Source organism: Maylandia zebra, linkage group LG3 (genome assembly GCF_041146795.1).
Source record: "Maylandia zebra isolate NMK-2024a linkage group LG3, Mzebra_GT3a, whole genome shotgun sequence".
NCBI classification, from domain to species: domain Eukaryota; kingdom Metazoa; phylum Chordata; class Actinopteri; order Cichliformes; family Cichlidae; genus Maylandia; species Maylandia zebra.
In genome coordinates this window covers 45,658,509-45,676,771 of record NC_135169.1, presented here as the reverse complement: position 1 = coordinate 45,676,771, position 18,263 = coordinate 45,658,509, and the positions used below count along the sequence as shown (strand labels likewise).

At 39.3% G+C, this 18,263-nt stretch overlaps 1 protein-coding gene and 1 pseudogene across 1 annotated transcript; both read left to right on the top strand.

The window, feature by feature from the left end:
- Positions 1-239: 239 nt before the first annotated feature.
- LOC143416550 (uncharacterized) lies at positions 240-1,329 on the top strand (annotated as a pseudogene).
- On the top strand, positions 296-7,997 carry LOC112432684 (neuroligin-3-like). The gene is made up of 4 exons (XM_076881936.1): positions 296-404; positions 2,559-2,712; positions 3,506-3,868; positions 4,171-7,997. The coding sequence occupies exons 3-4, from the start codon at positions 3,768-3,770 to the stop codon at positions 4,454-4,456; spliced, it is 387 nt and encodes a 128-aa protein (XP_076738051.1). The 5' UTR covers positions 296-404; positions 2,559-2,712; positions 3,506-3,767; the 3' UTR covers positions 4,457-7,997.
- The last annotated feature ends 10,266 nt before the right edge of the window (positions 7,998-18,263 follow it).

Below are 18,263 nucleotides of genomic sequence, written 5' to 3'. Positions count from 1 at the left end.
ATTGCTCTTATGGTACACTAATCCACACATAACTTAAAGATGAATCACACACATGTCATTGGAATATTGGTGTACATTAACTTTTTGTCTATGCACTATTTTTATCTTACAGGCTTGATGATCGATGAAGGTCTGACAGAAGAACAACAACAAAATAAACATGTCATGGAGGCAGTGGACAGCAATTGTGTTGGACAAGTGGAGGTTGACGTACCAGCTGCAAATGTGGACAGTGGTGATGGAGTGACAGCGTCACGGAAGCTGAAGGGCAGACGAAGGATTGTGTGTGCAGTCAACAGGGCAGAGCAGAAATAAACCGGCTGTTGGAGGAGAACAGACTGCTTCGAGCACAGTTGCAAAAGACAGAGCTGAATGAAACTTTCTTAAAGGACGATACCGAAAAAGTAAGATATTACACTGGACTACATTGTTATGCTGTCTTAATGTCCCTCTTCAACACTGTCAAAGATTTCCTGCCAATATCAAAGAAACTGACAGGTTTCCAAATGCTCTTACTCACACTAATGCGTCTGAGACTTGATCTTCCAGTCCAGCATCTTTTCATCTATTCGATGTGTCCCACAAAACACTGTCTTCTGTCTTCACCGATACCATTGATGTTTTGTATGCCCGCTTAGGAGCACTGGTGCACTGGCCTGAGAGGCACTGTCTGCAGGCGACAATGCCTCCACAGTTTACTGAAACTTTTGGAAAACAAGTAGCCATCATTGTTGACTGTTTTGAGATTCGAACAGAAAGACCATCTAATTTAAAGGCACGCGCACAAACATACTCTCATTACAAGGGTACACACACCATAAAATACCTCATCGGGATTACACCCCATGGAGCTATTTCTTTCATTTCCAGGGGATGGGGGGGTCGTGCATCAGATAAACACATCACAGAGAGATGTGGCATTCTTCAAAAGCTGTTACCAGGGGACGTAGTATTGGCTGACAGAGGCTTTGACATCAGAGATGCTGCAGGAATGATGTGTGCACAGGTCAAGATTCCAGCTTTCACAAAAGGCTACGACGTGCCCACCTGAGAATTCATGTTGAGCGAGTAACAGGTAGTTTGCGCAACAAGTTCAAAATGTTACACACTACAATGCCAATCCGATTACTCTTATCATGTGACGATTGATAAGATCGTTAAGGTTTGCTGTGTTTTTGTTAATATGTGCCCCAGTGTTGTTGTCAAACCAGGGCCAAATGACACTTGCTCCTGTTGAGTATTCTTAAAGCTGTTTTTTTGGATGTACAGTACATTGTAAATAGTTGTACTTTGTGTGAAGTTGTTTTAATAAAACAAAAAAGAATAGTATATTTGTTTGTTTTTCTTTATTATAGATCTATTCACATGTACACAGCAATCACATAAAAATGAAATGCAAACTCTTTACATCGCACCACACAGCTGTCATCAATCTTTAACCACAACATGAAACATTACAGGCTATTTAGAGCAGCACGTTGTTTCGAGAAGTATTTCCCAACAAGTTCAGGAAGGCACAGTTTACGAAAGAAGTCTTGTGCTTGCTTTAAGCGCGGTTTCCAGAAATCCACAGCAGGGAAGACGGCAAGGTCTCTCTGTGTCCACAAAACGAGGTCACAGTGGTTGGCGCCCGTAACAATTTTTTCAAAGTACCGTCTCTTGGCGTCTTGCACAATCGGTCGCGATACAGCCCTTTGTCTTTTGCGCTGATTTTGAGCATGGTTCTGGCAGTCCCGAATCCAACACTCCAACACTGTGTGCTTGTTTTGCTTTCTGGCCTACTGACATGGCGCCGCGATCCCACAATGCACTGCGGCGTGACGTCAACTCCAAAGCCCTATTTTTTTTTAAACTGTTTTCAAACTTAACTTAAAATTTCAGTGTTTTATTTGTATATTTGTATATTGCAAAATCACAATAATCTTCCAATTTAGAACTACAAGTAAAAAAAAATTATTTTCATAAACCACGCAGAGCCGCACCATAAGGACTAAAGAGCCGCGTGCGGTTGCCGACCCCTGATCTAAAGGGTTTAACAAAAAGCTTCCTGCTGGAAAATGAAATGTCCCCACTGGGCGATCGTGGCTCAAGAGTTGGGGGTTCGCCTTGTAATCGGAAGGTTTCTGGTTTGAGCTCCGGCTTGGACAGTCTTGGTCGTTGTGTCCTTGGGTAAGACACTTCACCCGTTGCCTACTGGTGGTGGTCAGAGGGCCTGGTGGCATCAGTATCCGGCAGCCTCGCCTCTGTTAGTGAAAGTGAAACATGCTTTCATCTGTTTTTGGTAATGTGCTGGAAAAGCTTGAAAATCGACCTTGAATGTGCTTAAAAAGTGCTTGAATTTGACCCTGAAAAATGTGTATGAACCCTGCATATATTGCAGTATTTACAGTTTATAGCAGGACTTTCATGGCAACAGCTAATCTTTATTTTGTTTACTGGGAAATGAAATGCTGCCAATTCACAAAGCTGTGTTTCAGCTGCACTTCCTGTTGTAGACTTGTGATGCACACAGGCTCTGTTCCAGCACTCAGCATGTTCTTCCTCATTTGCTCCACCAGGGGGAGTTCCTCAACTATGACATCCTGATAGGAGTGAACCAGGGAGAGGGGCTGAAGTTTGTGGACGACAGTGAGGACAACGACGGCATCTCAGCTGCGGCGTTCGACTACACCATCTCCAACTTTGTTGACAACCTCTACGGATACCCAGAGGGTGAGGACGCCACCTCTGTACACTGCCACTTTTTCAGTTATTCCATTTTACAGCCTCCTCTCACTTAACTGCATTTTGCAGCATCATCAGGTTTTGTCTTATTAGGAGCCGCGTTTGTTGATCTGTTAGTTTTTTTCTGTTTACTGTAATAAATGGATTAAAATAAACGGATAATCATCAAAATGACAAATGTGGACAATTATCAAAGCTTACATTACAGTTCTGACAGCTTGAGTTCACATGAATTTTCAAAAGAATATAAAGACCTGTGAAAGTGCTTTAAGCGTTTAAAACATGCGAGTAAAGAATGGAATCAGTAACATGTGAGCCCAGTGAAGTGCATCAAACAAGACAAGCGTGCTAAAGAGAGCCACTCATCCACATCACGGCGTGTCTGCGCCTTAACCTTTGAGGCTCTGTGGGCAGTAATGCTATCATCCCCCAGGTAGTCGGCTCCCAGTCTCAGTGTCTGTGTTTCTGACAGATCGGCCTGCGAACCCGTCACAGCCGGACCACAGTCACAGTACAGACATGTTTGGATAATGCAGTCATGCTTCCTCTCTGTGCCTGTCACTCGTTCTGTTATCTGAAAGACTTTTTTTTTTCCTCTCTAGATTTTTCACTCGCTTCCTGGCTCTTGGTTCATCTCACCAACATTTGCTTTGGTTTCATATCTTTTGATCAGACCGATCTCTTAAAAAATGTCTTGCACTGCTGTTACTTTACTCTTAGCAGTTTTTCACTTTTATCTTTCTTCCCCCTCCTTTTGTCTCCTCCTGTGCTTCTTCACCAGGCAAAGACATCCTGAGGGAGACCATTAAGTTCATGTACACAGACTGGGCGGACAGGGACAATGGCGACATGCGGCGGAAGACTCTGTTGGCCCTGTTTACGGACCACCAGTGGGTGGCACCAGCTGTGGCCACTGCCAAACTCCATGCTGAGTTTCAGTCCCCAGTTTACTTTTACACGTTCTACCACCACTGCCAGACGGAGACGCGGCCCGAGTGGGCCGACGCCGCGGAGACGAGATACCTTACGTGTTCGGCGTACCGATGATCGGTGCCACGGACCTGTTCCCGTGCAACTTCTCCAAGAACGATGTGATGCTGAGCGCAGTGGTCATGACTTACTGGACTAACTTCGCAAAGACTGGGTAGGCCTCATGTCGTAGTGTAAACTGTACACGTTACTGTATGTTCTCTGACAGCCTTCTAGTCATCTTGAATACTTGAATCTGGGTTGCTAGTTTAATTCTCGTGTGGCTTTGAAGAATTGAACATACTGGTTGACCAAAAGCATGCAGATCCCAGAGCAGCCGGTTGGTCTTAGATAGTTTAAAGGCTGCACAGAGAATGGGCCTCCTGTCTGTATTCAGTGTATTGATGCCACATGTTACTTATAATGGAGACTGAATATAACTTTGAACTGAAACGTTTAACCTTTATGCTCCACCAGGGACCCCAACCTGCCCGTCCCTCAGGACACCAAGTTCATTCATACCAAGCCCAACCGCTTCGAGGAGGTCATCTGGACCAAGTTCAACTCGAAGGACAAGCAGTACCTTCACATCGGTTTGAAACCTCGTGTCAGAGACAACTACAGAGCTAACAAAGTGGCCTTTTGGCTGGAATTAGTCCCTCATCTTCACAGCCTGCACGACGTGCTCTTTCCCACCACTACGCGCTCCCCCGCAGGCCGTGATCCCGGCACCACGAGGCCTCGAACCACTCGTCATCCTTAGCCTACCTTCCCGTCAGATCCCGAGCCCGAGGGCTCAGAGCGCCCGCCCCAGGACCTCTTTCCCGGAGACACCCGCGACTACTCCACTCTCATTTGACACGCCTCCCTCCTGTTCTTCTCTAAAAATTCCCAATCTGCTGAGCAGTTTGGAGGGGGGAGGCGTACACTAAACATATAACTATAAAAACACTCATATCTTTCATTCTACCAGCATTTTTAGGTGCCAAGTAAGTACTGCTGTGTTTCATTTCTCATCGAGGGAGAAGAAAAACGAAAGAAAAATAGAGTATCGCTATTTACCGTCAACTAACAGAGTTCTGTCATGTTCTCGTGACAAAGTGCCAAACTGGCCTCAGTCGTGTTTTTCTTTCTTTCATCTTCTCTTCTTTTGTTGTTTTGTTTGAAGCATTTGTTTAATTGTTGTTTTTTATTGTGTGGAAAGAATTTTTCTGAAAATATAGATATAGAGAAATGATATTATATATAGTTCTATATAAAATGTGTACAAAGGAGAAAGTATATAAAAGGGTTTTCTCAGTGGGGGATCTATGCATGAATTATTTTTAAAGACGCGGGGAAAAGGACACTGTACCTGTCGATGCACGTTTCCCAAAATCTAAACGAGTCATATCGCTCCATGTTTGCTACTTTTGGTTTTTGGTTTTCTCCCGCAGAGTAAGAGCATCGCAGGAGCTCCTGAAGTCAAACGACGCCTCCCAGCACTCATTTATTAAAACGGAGTCGATGCCAAAAGTCTTAAACGTTAGAATCAAAGCAACAGCTGTGAACTCAGTCATGGTGTCATGTGCAGCCTTCATCTTACTGTCACTACTTTTTCATTTTAGGGTACGTGAGGTAAAGCGTCCGTCGATGTAGCTTGACTGTACAAAATTATTTTTCTACGTTATTAACAAAACAGAGCAGAGACTGATGCTGCTCCTGTCTGACCCCCTTGTGTCTGCCACATGTGTATTCTGACTTATCACATCTGCATCACTCAAGCGTAGGCGGGCCCGCGTCAGACAACAATAAACAAAAAGCAGAAAAAGGCCAACAGTAAAAACTCAGACTCCAGCATGAGCTCCTTCCTGCTGCTTAACCAATCACCTTCCTCCATATCATCACTGCTCCCTCCCTCCTCCTCTCTCCATCCTACACCACCTTTGTTATTTAACACCGACCCCCCCAATCTGATAATCAGACAAATTCCCAAACACCTGACTTCACTGTGTCGACACCGTTCCTGACTATTTCTGACCTCAGGTCAGCTCTGCTATTATCCTCACATTAAGGGTTCGTTCACCTGCCTGCAGATGATCTGTGAGCTCGTCGGTTGTAAATTAAACTCTAAGCACACTGAGGGTAACCGGGAGGCGTTCAGGGCCTGCAGTGCAGAGCTGCAACATGAAAAAAAGGGATGGGGGCTCAGATCTCCTGAACAGGGTGGAAACAACACGGTGGGTTTGTGCTGTTTGTGATTCCTGCTCCGTCACTCTGGTGGAGACGACTGCAGCTCAGCAGCGCTCCCTGCTGATCCTCTGATGAAGATGTCAACAGTATGTAAACTGAGCTGATGTGCTGCTGTTTGAGCCCACGTGGTAGCGTACGTCCAGTATGGGAGAACTTAGTCACCGGTGCTGTCTTTGCTTGTGCTCTAGCTTTAGCCTGTTTGATTGTTTGTTTTCTATTTTATTACTGCCTAAAAGGGGAGGTGGGGGAAACACATGCCTGACTTCTCCTGTCAGAGGTTTTGTAAGCTCACTGGAAGGGAAACGTGCACAATGTAAATCATAAAACAACTGACTGGGGCTGTGCTGCAGGTGGATCAGTGCTGTGGACAGTAGCTGTGGAAAAGAGACTGGACAAAGACTCTCAGCCTTAAATACAGGACAGAGGATGATCCGATCATCTTTCAGCTAACAGTGTCGAGCAGAAGGACGGCCGGCTGATGCGTCCGTACGAACCCTTTTGTACTCACTCCTGTGTATAAGGAGGCGGCGAGGGGTTGTGTAGTTAACCTCAGCACCACACAGCTACAGCAGAGGACAGAACACAAACGAGTCCTTTCATTCGGCTCTGTTCTTTCTCCTTGTCTGTTTTATAAGCTAACACTAGAGGGCGCCATTGTGGCACATTCAGCGCTCACTCTGAGGTCACTGGACAGAGAAGAAAATACCAAACTGGGAGACGGATGGAGACGAAACATCTGGAAGATCAGAACTGTACATTTTTAAGTGTAAGAAAAAAAACAGACAAAATATTTGTAAATATTAAGTTTCTTGTTTATTTTATGCTTTGTTTTTTTGGGGTTTTTTGGAGTGAATGAATGATATGCTTATTTTGTGATGACAAAAGACAACAGGTGCAGTTTGTAATGAGAAGAAAAAAATGGCCGTTAGCTTGAGGTTTCAAATGAGTTCATCCTTACCACCGATCAGTTTTGTCTTTGTTTTTTCAACATTTATTTGATTTTTGTCATAACGTTGATCGTTATCATGTGACCATCCTGTAGCAGGAAGGTCGCTGTAGCAGAAGTCATCTCCACTGAAGCCCCCTCACAGCAGAGGGCCAGTCATGCTGTTTATTAGCATTTGCTAGTTTTCAGTGAGAAAAAACATTTTCATCAAGTTTTAAATCCTTTCGTTGCTCTTTTCTCTGCGATTATCATAAAATCGTCGTCCTCTTTTCAAGCCTTAGCTCGCTTTTATTTTGAAATATGAGTCTTGTGATCAGAGATGAACCTGTGCTGCATGATGTGCGTAACATCAGAGCGATAAAAGCCAGCTTTGCCTTTCAGTGATTCGCAGTAAGGACATAAATGACCTAAACTGAGACTGAAAAAAGTGCAGTCAGTTAAATGTTAGCTCACCTAACATGTAGCAGTGTTTACATGTAGCCATGTTTGACAGACTCCAGGGCTTTGATACCATAAGATGCCTCATATCCTCACAGACTCATGAGATCACACAGGTGGTCTGACCTGCTCGTGTCACACTGTGCTGTCTGTCTGTCTGTCCGTTGTTTTTCTCCTGCAGTGATGTTATGTAGCAGAAAAACAGTTGGATGCTGGAAAAGTGCAGAGCGATGGGTGACGTGTGGAGAACATCACAGTCTGTGTGTGTTCAACAGCTGTTAGAGCCACACTTTGTCCTTTCTGTGGTATAACTGCTGGATTTATTTTATTCCAACACTTAGAAACTGTCAGCAAAGCAAAACTTCATGATTGGATGATCCTGTGTCACGTCCACAGTGTCAAACGTGCACAGAGACAGTGACACCCACAGAGAAACCCTCAGCTTGGTGTCCATTGCAAATCTGCACCTGTTGTCTTCTTTCTACTTTCTTTGTTGAACTCAGAAACTCGAGACTTGAGATGAAGAAAAATGTTAAATAATGGAATAAAAAAAAGATGATTATTAAAAAAAGTAAAGTAAAATTATATAAATAAATGAGGTGATGATATTTCTGTTTACTTTAGAAGTTATTATACACTGTATGCTGTGATTCTGATCTGGGAAACATTAAAGACATTCATAGCCAGACTGCTGACTTTGTGTTTTTATTCAGTCGCCTAACAGAAGTGCAGTAAGAAACGATTTAGCCCATCCTGATTTCTTAGCTGTTTGCATATTTGACACACTTACATGTTTCAGATCGTGAAGCAAATTTTTATGATAGATAAAGATGACCAGAGTCAGTGTAAAATAAAGCTTTTACATGTATTGCTGGGAGGTCGGCAGCTCCCTCCACTGCTTGGCCCTCTGTGAAAAACAACTGGGATCCAGCTTCCGTGTGATGCTGAATCATATAAGCGGAAGAAAATAAATAGATAGAAGGATGGATGATTGTATTTTGTGTACAATTGTTGAAGTGTAAAAAGGGTTGGCCCTCCGTGGTGCCCTAAGCAAAGTTTGATTTTTGGAGCCCTTTAATAGTGCCAATAATAGTGATTAATGATCACCTACTATAAATGTATTTCATTTTCTAATGTTGATGTTGTTGTAATCCACAGTGAAAAATGTCATAAAAACAGAGAGAAACAATAGATCAAACCTGAGAGCTGCACAGTTGCAGCAGTGTGGTTTACGTCATTCTGTTGTCAGCCTGTTTTACACATCGGTGGTTTCTTATTGACATGTAAAAAGATCTGAAATCGTAGTAAATTCAGCTGCTATTGTGGGCTGGGGATGATTTACACTTAACATTTTAATAACTGGGTACTGAATGTCATAGGCCCAATGTTCCCTCTAATTTTTCACGTGTCTGAGCGAACACACAAACTCCCTGAGCGATCCCTTGGACCACTGAGCGACATCAGACGTGTGAACTGTGGTCACAGCAGCATCGAATCCATCCAAGTTACATGGTTTATTAAAAGAATCAAATTACAGCGTTTACATTTATGTTAGACTACTTTTAATTAACTGCTTTAGCCCATTTACCATGAAAATGTAAAAAAAAATCTTGTTCATGACCTGTGCAGTATGTTAACACTATTGGAAGCAAAAATAACTTGAACTCCAATTTCGAAAACACAACTTTCTTTTTTCTTTTATACAGCTCTGACTTGTATCATGAGTCTGTGGTCTGGGAGAGAGTCCTGTAACTCTCTGTCTACAAAATATAGTAAATAATGACCAATGCTGAGCAATTAATTATATAGTTACTTCTTCAAAAAAGTAACTCAGTTTGGCAAACAAAGTTTTTTGCAGCTATTTTTTTAAATGCAGCCAAGGCGTTTTTAAATAAACATTTCAAACTATTTACAGAACAATCAGCTGTTCTGCATCAAATCTGATGCCACACAAATTATTTGTTCCCCTCCAAAAAATAATTTCTGTCCACTATGAGATAAAGGAAAAGAACAACAGCCTGATACCTGCAGGCCTGACAGCAGGAGATGCATCACTCCTGTAACACCTGTAACATTCAGCAGTCGCCTCATTGTTCTGACACACACAACAAAACTATTGACTACACTACACACTAACTACACAAGATTTGCGCTAAACGTTGCAAATCTCTCACATCTCAAAGCACCGCCATCACTCCTAAAACTTCCCCCCGTTTCTTAACAACTAGACGCCACGTTGCCATATCATTCTTTGATTGGTCGACATGGTACTTTTTTTGGACGAATAGGAAAGGCAGAGGGGGGTGGGGTTTGTTTTTGCTCACAGGTGGAGAGCGCTTTCGAGTGTTTTCCTTATAAAACGCCGTTTTTACCGTTTCTTCCTGCAGTAAATATAAACAACGATAGTATTCAGAAAGAAAACAAAACATTGCAGATGTTTTTATCACAACTCTGGTTTTACGTGGTCTATCAACACAATTTAAAAACTGGTGTAAAGTCCCCAATTTTTCCGTCAATTGTTCCGTCTGTCCTGCTCACATCTCCAATGGTTGTACATGTCGTCATTAACATGGCTTCACTCCACATCAGCCACGCCGCTTTGCCAGCTAAAACACTGGTGTCGGCACATAAGGACGCTGTCATAGCCTGCCAACAACGTTGATTAGCTGCGCATACACGCATTATTGGCTGGACTATGGGATAAGGTGGCATCGTTCCCATATGGGAGCAGCCAGTCACTTACTGACCAACACTGCAAAACAGAATTGTTAAAGTATTAATTTTAATTTCAATTCAGGTTAGATTTTTTTTGGTGCGCAACGCAGAATTTCTGTGCGCAGAGACTGTGCCAGCAGTGCGCAATTGCGCACGTGCGCAGCTTAGAGGGAACATTGCATAGGCCCACTAAAAGTTACAAAATAAGCTACTATCAAATACATTTTCTGTAAACACATCAGAAGGTTATTTATGTGGCAAAAAGTTAGATCTATACAAAATGTTGCAGGGAAACAGAGAAGGAGCTCGTATAGGTTTGAGTTTTATTCACATCTGTTGTGCAGGTACAAATAGCAGAGTGGAAAACTTTATACTTTGTGTTTGCAAACATTAATTTATGAAGATTAATTAACATGAGTGTAGCACAAAGTAAAGGTGAAAGCAGTATTCTGACATGACAGTGCAATCAAAACACATTTTGCCACAACAATCTGTGAATAATTGTAACAAACAACTGTCATTTTAATATTGGACAAACTAGTTGTGCAGCCCTAACCTGAAATATGCTGTTTGTTCTGAATGAAAAACGTTAGTCTTTGGTAAACATTTTAATCCCATTTATAGATGCAATATGTTATTTCAGTTAAGACTGAATGTTACCACACGTTCCCATCATTAGAGCGCATTTAAAGTGTGGAGAAGTCTGTGAAGGTTCTCAGTCATCCAGGTCATCGTAGTCTAAGGAGCTTGCTAAGAAAAGCGTCTGGACTTCTTTGAGTTACTTGAAGACGTTTCACCTCTCATCCGAGAAGCTTCTTCAGTTCTAAGGGTCAAATGGTGGAGAGTCCAAGCTGTATTGAAGAATTTCTAACTTCATGTAGGCTAAACAGCGGCCTAGAATTAGACTCAAAATCCTGCACTTGCCCAAAATAAAGGGGGCGTTAATGTACCAGATTCTACAGAACACCAGAAATAACTGCTAAGATGGGTCCAACACATCTGAGTTCATGCTGGAGGAACTGTGGGACACACTCTGCCAACCACACTCATATATTGTGGCTCTGCCTTAAACTCTGTGTATTCTGGAGGCAGATATTTGATGCTCTCAAAGACATTTTCCAAGGTAAATATTCCACTAAGTCCTACAGTAGCAGTGTTGGGAAGGATTGCAGAACATATTGACTGCAAAGCCAAAAGTTACCTGCTAAATATATGACTCACTGCAGCCCTAAAATGCATAACTATCAGATGGTTAAAACCAGATATAATCTATGGATCCATGTCTGTCTGATGGAACAAATTACATACTCAGACTACAGAAACAAGTCTTTGAGAAACGGTGGGGACCCATGTTACCTTTCCTATTACAATGAAGAACACCACCTAGTTTTGTGAGCTCTCTCTCTCCACACACACACACACACACACACACACACACACACACACACACACACACACACACACACACACACACACACACACACACACACACAGCATGTTATGCCAGTTTCAGCTGAAACTATGTTTCAAACCATAATCCGGGTTTTTAGTTCACCATTTATGAGGTTTCAAGAAGAAAATAAAAGACAGATCTGAATGTTTGAAAATGTTTTGGAAAGATTCTGTAAAGATGAGATGAAAAATACTCAAAGGATAAATTTAATTGGTTTATTATTTAGATAAGAATAACAAGCAAGTAAAGGAAGAAACAAGGTAAAATGAAGTAATAATGAAAAAGTTAAACAAGTAAAAGAAGAAACAAGGTAAAATGAAGTAATAATGAAAAAGTTAAACAAGTAAATGAAGAAACAAGGTAAAATGAAGTAATAATGAAAAAGTTAAACAAGTAAAAGAAGAAACAAGGTAAAATGAAGTAACCCTCTGATGCATGAATTATGAAAGCCTTGGTCAAGATTTTTTTCTTAAGTGCTTTTATTCTTCTCAGGACATGAAAAAAAATGTTCAACTCTTTTTTCCCCAAAAATATGTTTTTTTATAAAGTTATAAACTTGTCCACTCCAGTGGACTACATGCGCCTGAGCACTTAGCATGAAATACTGTGAATTTACTATAAAAATTAATTACCTTGTGTTCTATTGTAAATATACAAACACTTGTTTGCTTGTATCCTTTGAAAAACATCTCAGCAATTTTTTTGGAACTTTCAACTCATAAGGCCCCAATGTTTAGACGTAAATAACAAAACTAATCAACAGTCCTAGCTGTGAATCCTACACCTGAATATGGCAAACTATCTCCAACAAGAGAAACATTTTTGAGTCTACACAGTTCTATAACGATGCAGGACAGTATTACCAAGCCCTTAGTAGCATGCTGGAAGAAAACACAAACTGACATCTTAGTCTCTGCATCTCCAAACACTTCTGTGTTCATCACACCTAGGCTGTCCGTAGTTCCTATGTCTCTGTTCTGCTCTGGCAGTCACTCTCATCATCACTGCACTCATCAATGAAATCATCATCACTGGAGCTGGATGGAATTTCCTGGACTATTCTGTACGCTGCCTTATTCTTTGCTGCATTTGAAGTCTACAAAATATGATAAAATAATTATTATAGTAACTCAAACTACAGCTGATCTGCACAGAAATATACATTTTAAATGAGTATCAGAATCAGAATCAGAATCAGAATACTTTATTGATCCCTGGGGGAAATTATTTTTTGTTACAGTGCTCCATTTTAAACCAACATTAAGACAAGACAGACAATACGCTAACTAAGAATAGTACAATATATACATATATATACATACATACATACATAAGTCACTTATAAATAAATATTTGGAAAAGAAACATGTGTAGTTGTAGCAGCAAACAGTGTGTTAAGTGGATGCGTTGTACAGGGAGATGGCCACAGGCAGGAATGATTTCCTGTGTCGTTCAGTGGTGCTTTTCGGTAATCTCAGTCTCTCACTGAACGAGCTCCTGTGACTGACCAACATGTCATGGAGTGGGTGGGAGGTGTTATCCAACATTGTCTTTATCTTGGACAGCATCCGCCTCTCCGACACCACCTTGAGGGAGTCCAGCTCCATCCCCACAACATTGCTGGCCTTACGGATCAGTTTATTAAGTCTGTTGGCATCTGCGACCCTCAGCCTGCTCCCCCAGCATGCAACAGCATAGAGGATCGCACTGGCCACCACAGACTCATAGAAAATCCTCAGCATTTTCTGGCAGATGTTGAAGGACCTCAGTCGCCTCAAAAAATAGAGACGACTCTGGCCCTTCCTGTAAAGTGCTGTGGTGTTTTTAGCCCAGTCCAGTTTATTGTCAATGTGTACTCCAAGGTATTTATAGTCCTCCACAATGTCAACACTGACCCCCTGGATTGAAACAGGGGTCAAGTGTTTCCTGGTCTTCCTGAAGTCCACGATCAGTTCCTTGGTCTTTGCCACGTTGAGCTGCAGATGATTCTGCTCACACCACGTGACAAAGGAGTCGACCACAGCCCGGTACTCTGTCTCATCATCCCTGCTGATGCATCCAACCACCGCAGAGTCATCAGAAAACTTCTGAAGATGGCAGGTCTCTGTGCAGTGGCTGAAGTCTGTGGTGTAGAGGGTGAAGAGGAAGGGGGAGAGGACAGTCCCCTGTGGTGCCCCTGTGTTGCTAATCACCTTGTCAGACACACACTGTGGGAGACGTACATATTGTGGTCTTCCTGTCAGGTAATCAACAATCCAGGACACCAGAGAAGCATCCACCTGCATCGCTGCTAACTTATCACCCAGGAGGGTCGGCCTGATGGTGTTGAAAGCACTGGAAAAGTCAAAAAACATGACCCTCACAGTGCTCGCCGGCTGGTCCAGATGGGTGTAGACACGATTGAGCAGGTAGATGATGGCGTCCTCTGTTCCGAGACGAGGCTGATAAGCGAACTGAAGGGGATCCAGATGTGGTCTTACTATGGGTCGCAGCTGGTCCAGGATGAGCCTTTCCAGGGTCTTCATGATGTGGGAGGTCAGTGCCACGGGCCTGTAATCCTGGGGGCCACTGGGACGAGGCGTCTTTGGTACAGGGACGAGGCATGATGTCTTCCACATCACCGGGACCCTCTGCAGACTCAGACTCAGCATAAACAGTTTATGAAAGACTCCACACAGCTGGGGGGCACAGGCCTTGAGGACAAGGGGACTCACTCCGTCTGGTCCAGCAGACTTGCCTGAGTGAAGTCTCCTCATTTGCATCTCAACCTGGTATTGAGTGAAGGTGATGGGTGGGGGAGGGGTGTCAGGAATCTCACAGGAGGCAACATGTGAAGAGAGAGTAGCTTATAAATGTAACAATTATATGCTTACTTATAACCAAAACAGTCCCAAAAAACAGTGAGACAATTTATGACTTATGTTAAAAAAATATAGTGGGTAATGCATGATGTCCACTACAGTGGACACATGGTTAATCGTAGTTTTCTACATATTAGACATAACAATTTCTTATTCCAAACAGATAATATCCTTCCCTAGATGTTACTGCATATCATCATATTTTTTTTACCTGTTGGGCTCTTTTAGCATAGAAGGATTGACAGGATATGCCAGCAGTGGTCGGCAGGGGTGACAGTTTGTCTGCCATCTTTGATTCAGAGGAAATTTACTTGCAGTTGCACTAACTGAACACTGAATTGACCTCAATGGAGCATGGCAGCAGAGAGCACTCTAGAGGCTAATATGCAGTTCCACCATAGAAACCAATGCATTAAAGAGATATGTACGTTTTAGTAGCTGTCCACTCCAGTGACCACTGTTTTGTGAGCTCTCTCTCTCCACACACACACACACACACACACACACACACACACACACACACACACACACACACACACACACACACACAGCATGTTATGCCAGTTTCAGCTGAAACTATGTTTCAAACCATAATCCGGGTTTTTAGTTCACCATTTATGAGGTTTCAAGAAGAAAATAAAAGACAGATCTGAATGTTTGAAAATGTTTTGGAAAGATTCTGTAAAGATGAGATGAAAAATACTCAAAGGATAAATTTAATTGGTTTATTATTTAGATAAGAATAACAAGCAAGTAAAGGAAGAAACAAGGTAAAATGAAGTAATAATGAAAAAGTTAAACAAGTAAAAGAAGAAACAAGGTAAAATGAAGTAATAATGAAAAAGTTAAACAAGTAAATGAAGAAACAAGGTAAAATGAAGTAATAATGAAAAAGTTAAACAAGTAAAAGAAGAAACAAGGTAAAATGAAGTAATAATGAAAGAAGTTAAACAAGTAAATGAAGAAACAAGTTAAAATGAAGTAATAATGAAAGAAGTTAAACAAGTAAATGAAGAAAAAAGGTAAAATGAAGTAATAATGAAAGAAGTTAAACAAGTAAATGAAGAAAAAAGGTAAAATGAAGAAATAATGAAAGAAGTTAAACAAGTAAATGAAGAAACAAGGTAAAATGAAGTAATAATGAAAGGAGTTAAACAAGTAAATGAAGAAACAAGGTAAAATGAAGTAATAATGAAAGAAGTTAAACAAGTAAATGAAGAAAAAAGGTAAAATGAAGTAATAATGAAAGAAGTTAAACAAGTAAATGAAGAAACAAGGTAAAATGAAGTAATAATGAAAGAAGTTAAACAAGTAAATGAAGAAACAAGTTAAAATGAAGTAATAATGAAAGAAGTTAAACAAGTAAATGAAGAAAAAAGGTAAAATGAAGTAATAATGAAAGAAGTTAAACAAGTAAATGAAGAAAAAAGGTAAAATGAAGTAATAATGAAAGAAGTTAAACAAGTAAATGAAGAAACAAGGTAAAATGAAGTAATAATGAAAGAAGTTAAACAAGTAAATGAAGAAACAAGGTAAAATGAAGTAATAATGAAAGAAGTTAAACAAGTAAATGAAGAAACAAGTTAAAATGAAGTAATAATGAAAGAAGTTAAACAAGTAAATGAAGAAAAAAGGTAAAATGAAGTAATAATGAAAGAAGTTAAACAAGTAAATGAAGAAACAAGTTAAAATGAAGTAATAATGAAAGAAGTTAAACAAGTAAATGAAGAAACAAGGTAAAATGAAGTAATAATGAAAGAAGTTAAACAAGTAAATGAAGAAAAAAGGTAAAATGAAGAAATAATGAAAGAAGTTAAACAAGTAAATGAAGAAACAAGGTAAAATGAAGTAATAATGAAAGAAGTTAAACAAGTAAATGAAGAAAAAAGGTAAAATGAAGTAATAATGAAAGGAGTTAAACAAGTAAATGAAGAAAAAAGGTAAAATGAAGAAATAATGAAAGAAGTTAAACAAGTAAATGAAGAAACAAGGTAAAATGAAGTAATAATGAAAGAAGTTAAACAAGTAAATGAAGAAAAAAGGTAAAATGAAGAAATAATGAAAGAAGTTAAACAAGTAAATGAAGAAACAAGGTAAAATGAAGTAATAATGAAAGAAGTTGAACAAGTAAATGAAGAAATAAGGTAAAATGAAGTAATAATGAAAGAAGTTAAACAAGTAAATGAAGAAACAAGGTAAAATGAAGTAATAATGAAAGGAGTTAAACAAGTAAATGAAGAAACAAGGTAAAATGAAGTAATAATGAAAGGAGTTAAACAAGTAAATGAAGAAAAAAGGTAAAATGAAGAAATAATGAAAGAAGTTAAACAAGTAAATGAAGAAACAAGGTAAAATGAAGTAATAATGAAAGGAGTTAAACAAGTAAATGAAGAAACAAGGTAAAATGAAGTAATAATGAAAGGAGTTAAACAAGTAAATGAAGAAAAAAGGTAAAATGAAGAAATAATGAAAGAAGTTAAACAAGTAAATGAAGAAACAAGGTAAAATGAAGTAATAATGAAAGGAGTTAAACAAGTAAATGAAGAAACAAGGTAAAATGAAGTAATAATGAAAGAAGTTAAACAAGTAAATGAAGAAACAAGGTAAAATGAAGTAATAATGAAAGAAGTTAAACAAGTAAATGAAGAAACAAGGTAAAATGAAGTAATAATGAAAGGAGTTAAACAAGTAAATGAAGAAAAAAGGTAAAATGAAGAAATAATGAAAGAAGTTAAACAAGTAAATGAAGAAACAAGGTAAAATGAAGTAATAATGAAAGGAGTTAAACAAGTAAATGAAGAAACAAGGTAAAATGAAGTAATAATGAAAAAGTTTAACAAGTAAATGAAGAAAAAAGGTAAAATGAAGTAATAATGAAAGAAGTTAAACAAGTAAATGAAGAAAAAAGGTAAAATGAAGTAATAATGAAAGAAGTTAAACAAGTAAATGAAGAAACAAGGTAAAATGAAGTAATAATGAAAGAAGTTAAACAAGTAAATGAAGAAACAAGGTAAAATGAAGTAATAATGAAAGAAGTTAAACAAGTAAATGAAGAAAAAAGGTAAAATGAAGTAATAATGAAAGAAGTTGAACAAGTAAATGAAGAAAAAAGGTAAAATGAAGTAATAATGAAAGAAGTTAAACAAGTAAATGAAGAAACAAGGTAAAATGAAGTAATAATGAAAGAAGTTAAACAAGTAAATGAAGAAACAAGGTAAAATGAAGTAATAATGAAAGAAGTTAAACAAGTAAATGAAGAAAAAAGGTAAAATGAAGTAATAATGAAAGAAGTTAAACAAGTAAATGAAGAAAAAAGGTAAAATGAAGAAATAATGAAAGAAGTTAAACAAGTAAATGAAGAAACAAGGTAAAATGAAGTAATAATGAAAGAAGTTAAACAAGTAAATGAAGAAACAAGGTAAAATGAAGTAATAATGAAAGGAGTTAAACAAGTAAATGAAGAAACAAGGTAAAATGAAGTAATAATGAAAGAAGTTAAACAAGTAAATGAAGAAAAAAGGTAAAATGAAGTAATAATGAAAGAAGTTGAACAAGTAAATGAAGAAACAAGGTAAAATGAAGTAATAATGAAAGAAGTTAAACAAGTAAATGAAGAAAAAAGGTAAAATGAAGTAATAATGAAAGAAGTTAAACAAGTAAATGAAGAAACAAGGTAAAATGAAGTAATAATGAAAGAAGTTAAACAAGTAAATGAAGAAAAAAGGTAAAATGAAGAAATAAGGAAAGAAGTTAGGAGAGAAAACCCCAACAATCCCCTCTGAGCAAGCACTTGGCGACAGTGGGGAGGAAAAACTGCCTTTAAACGGGCAGAAACCTCCGGCAGAACCAGGCTCAGGAGGGACAGTCAACTGCCGGGACTGGCTGGGGGGCGGGGGGTTAACAGAGGTGGAGCAAGACGAGGCTA

What these genes read in the sequence shown, in the direction of transcription:
- LOC112432684 (XM_076881936.1), top strand. Translation starts at nt 3,768, where the DNA reads ATGATCGGTGCCACGGACCTGTTCCCGTGCAACTTCTCCAAGAACGAT. An exon ending in ACTAACTTCGCAAAGACTGG is followed by an intron (nt 3,869 to 4,170) that starts GTAGGCCTCATG and finishes ATGCTCCACCAG; the next exon opens with GGACCCCAACCTGCCCGTCC.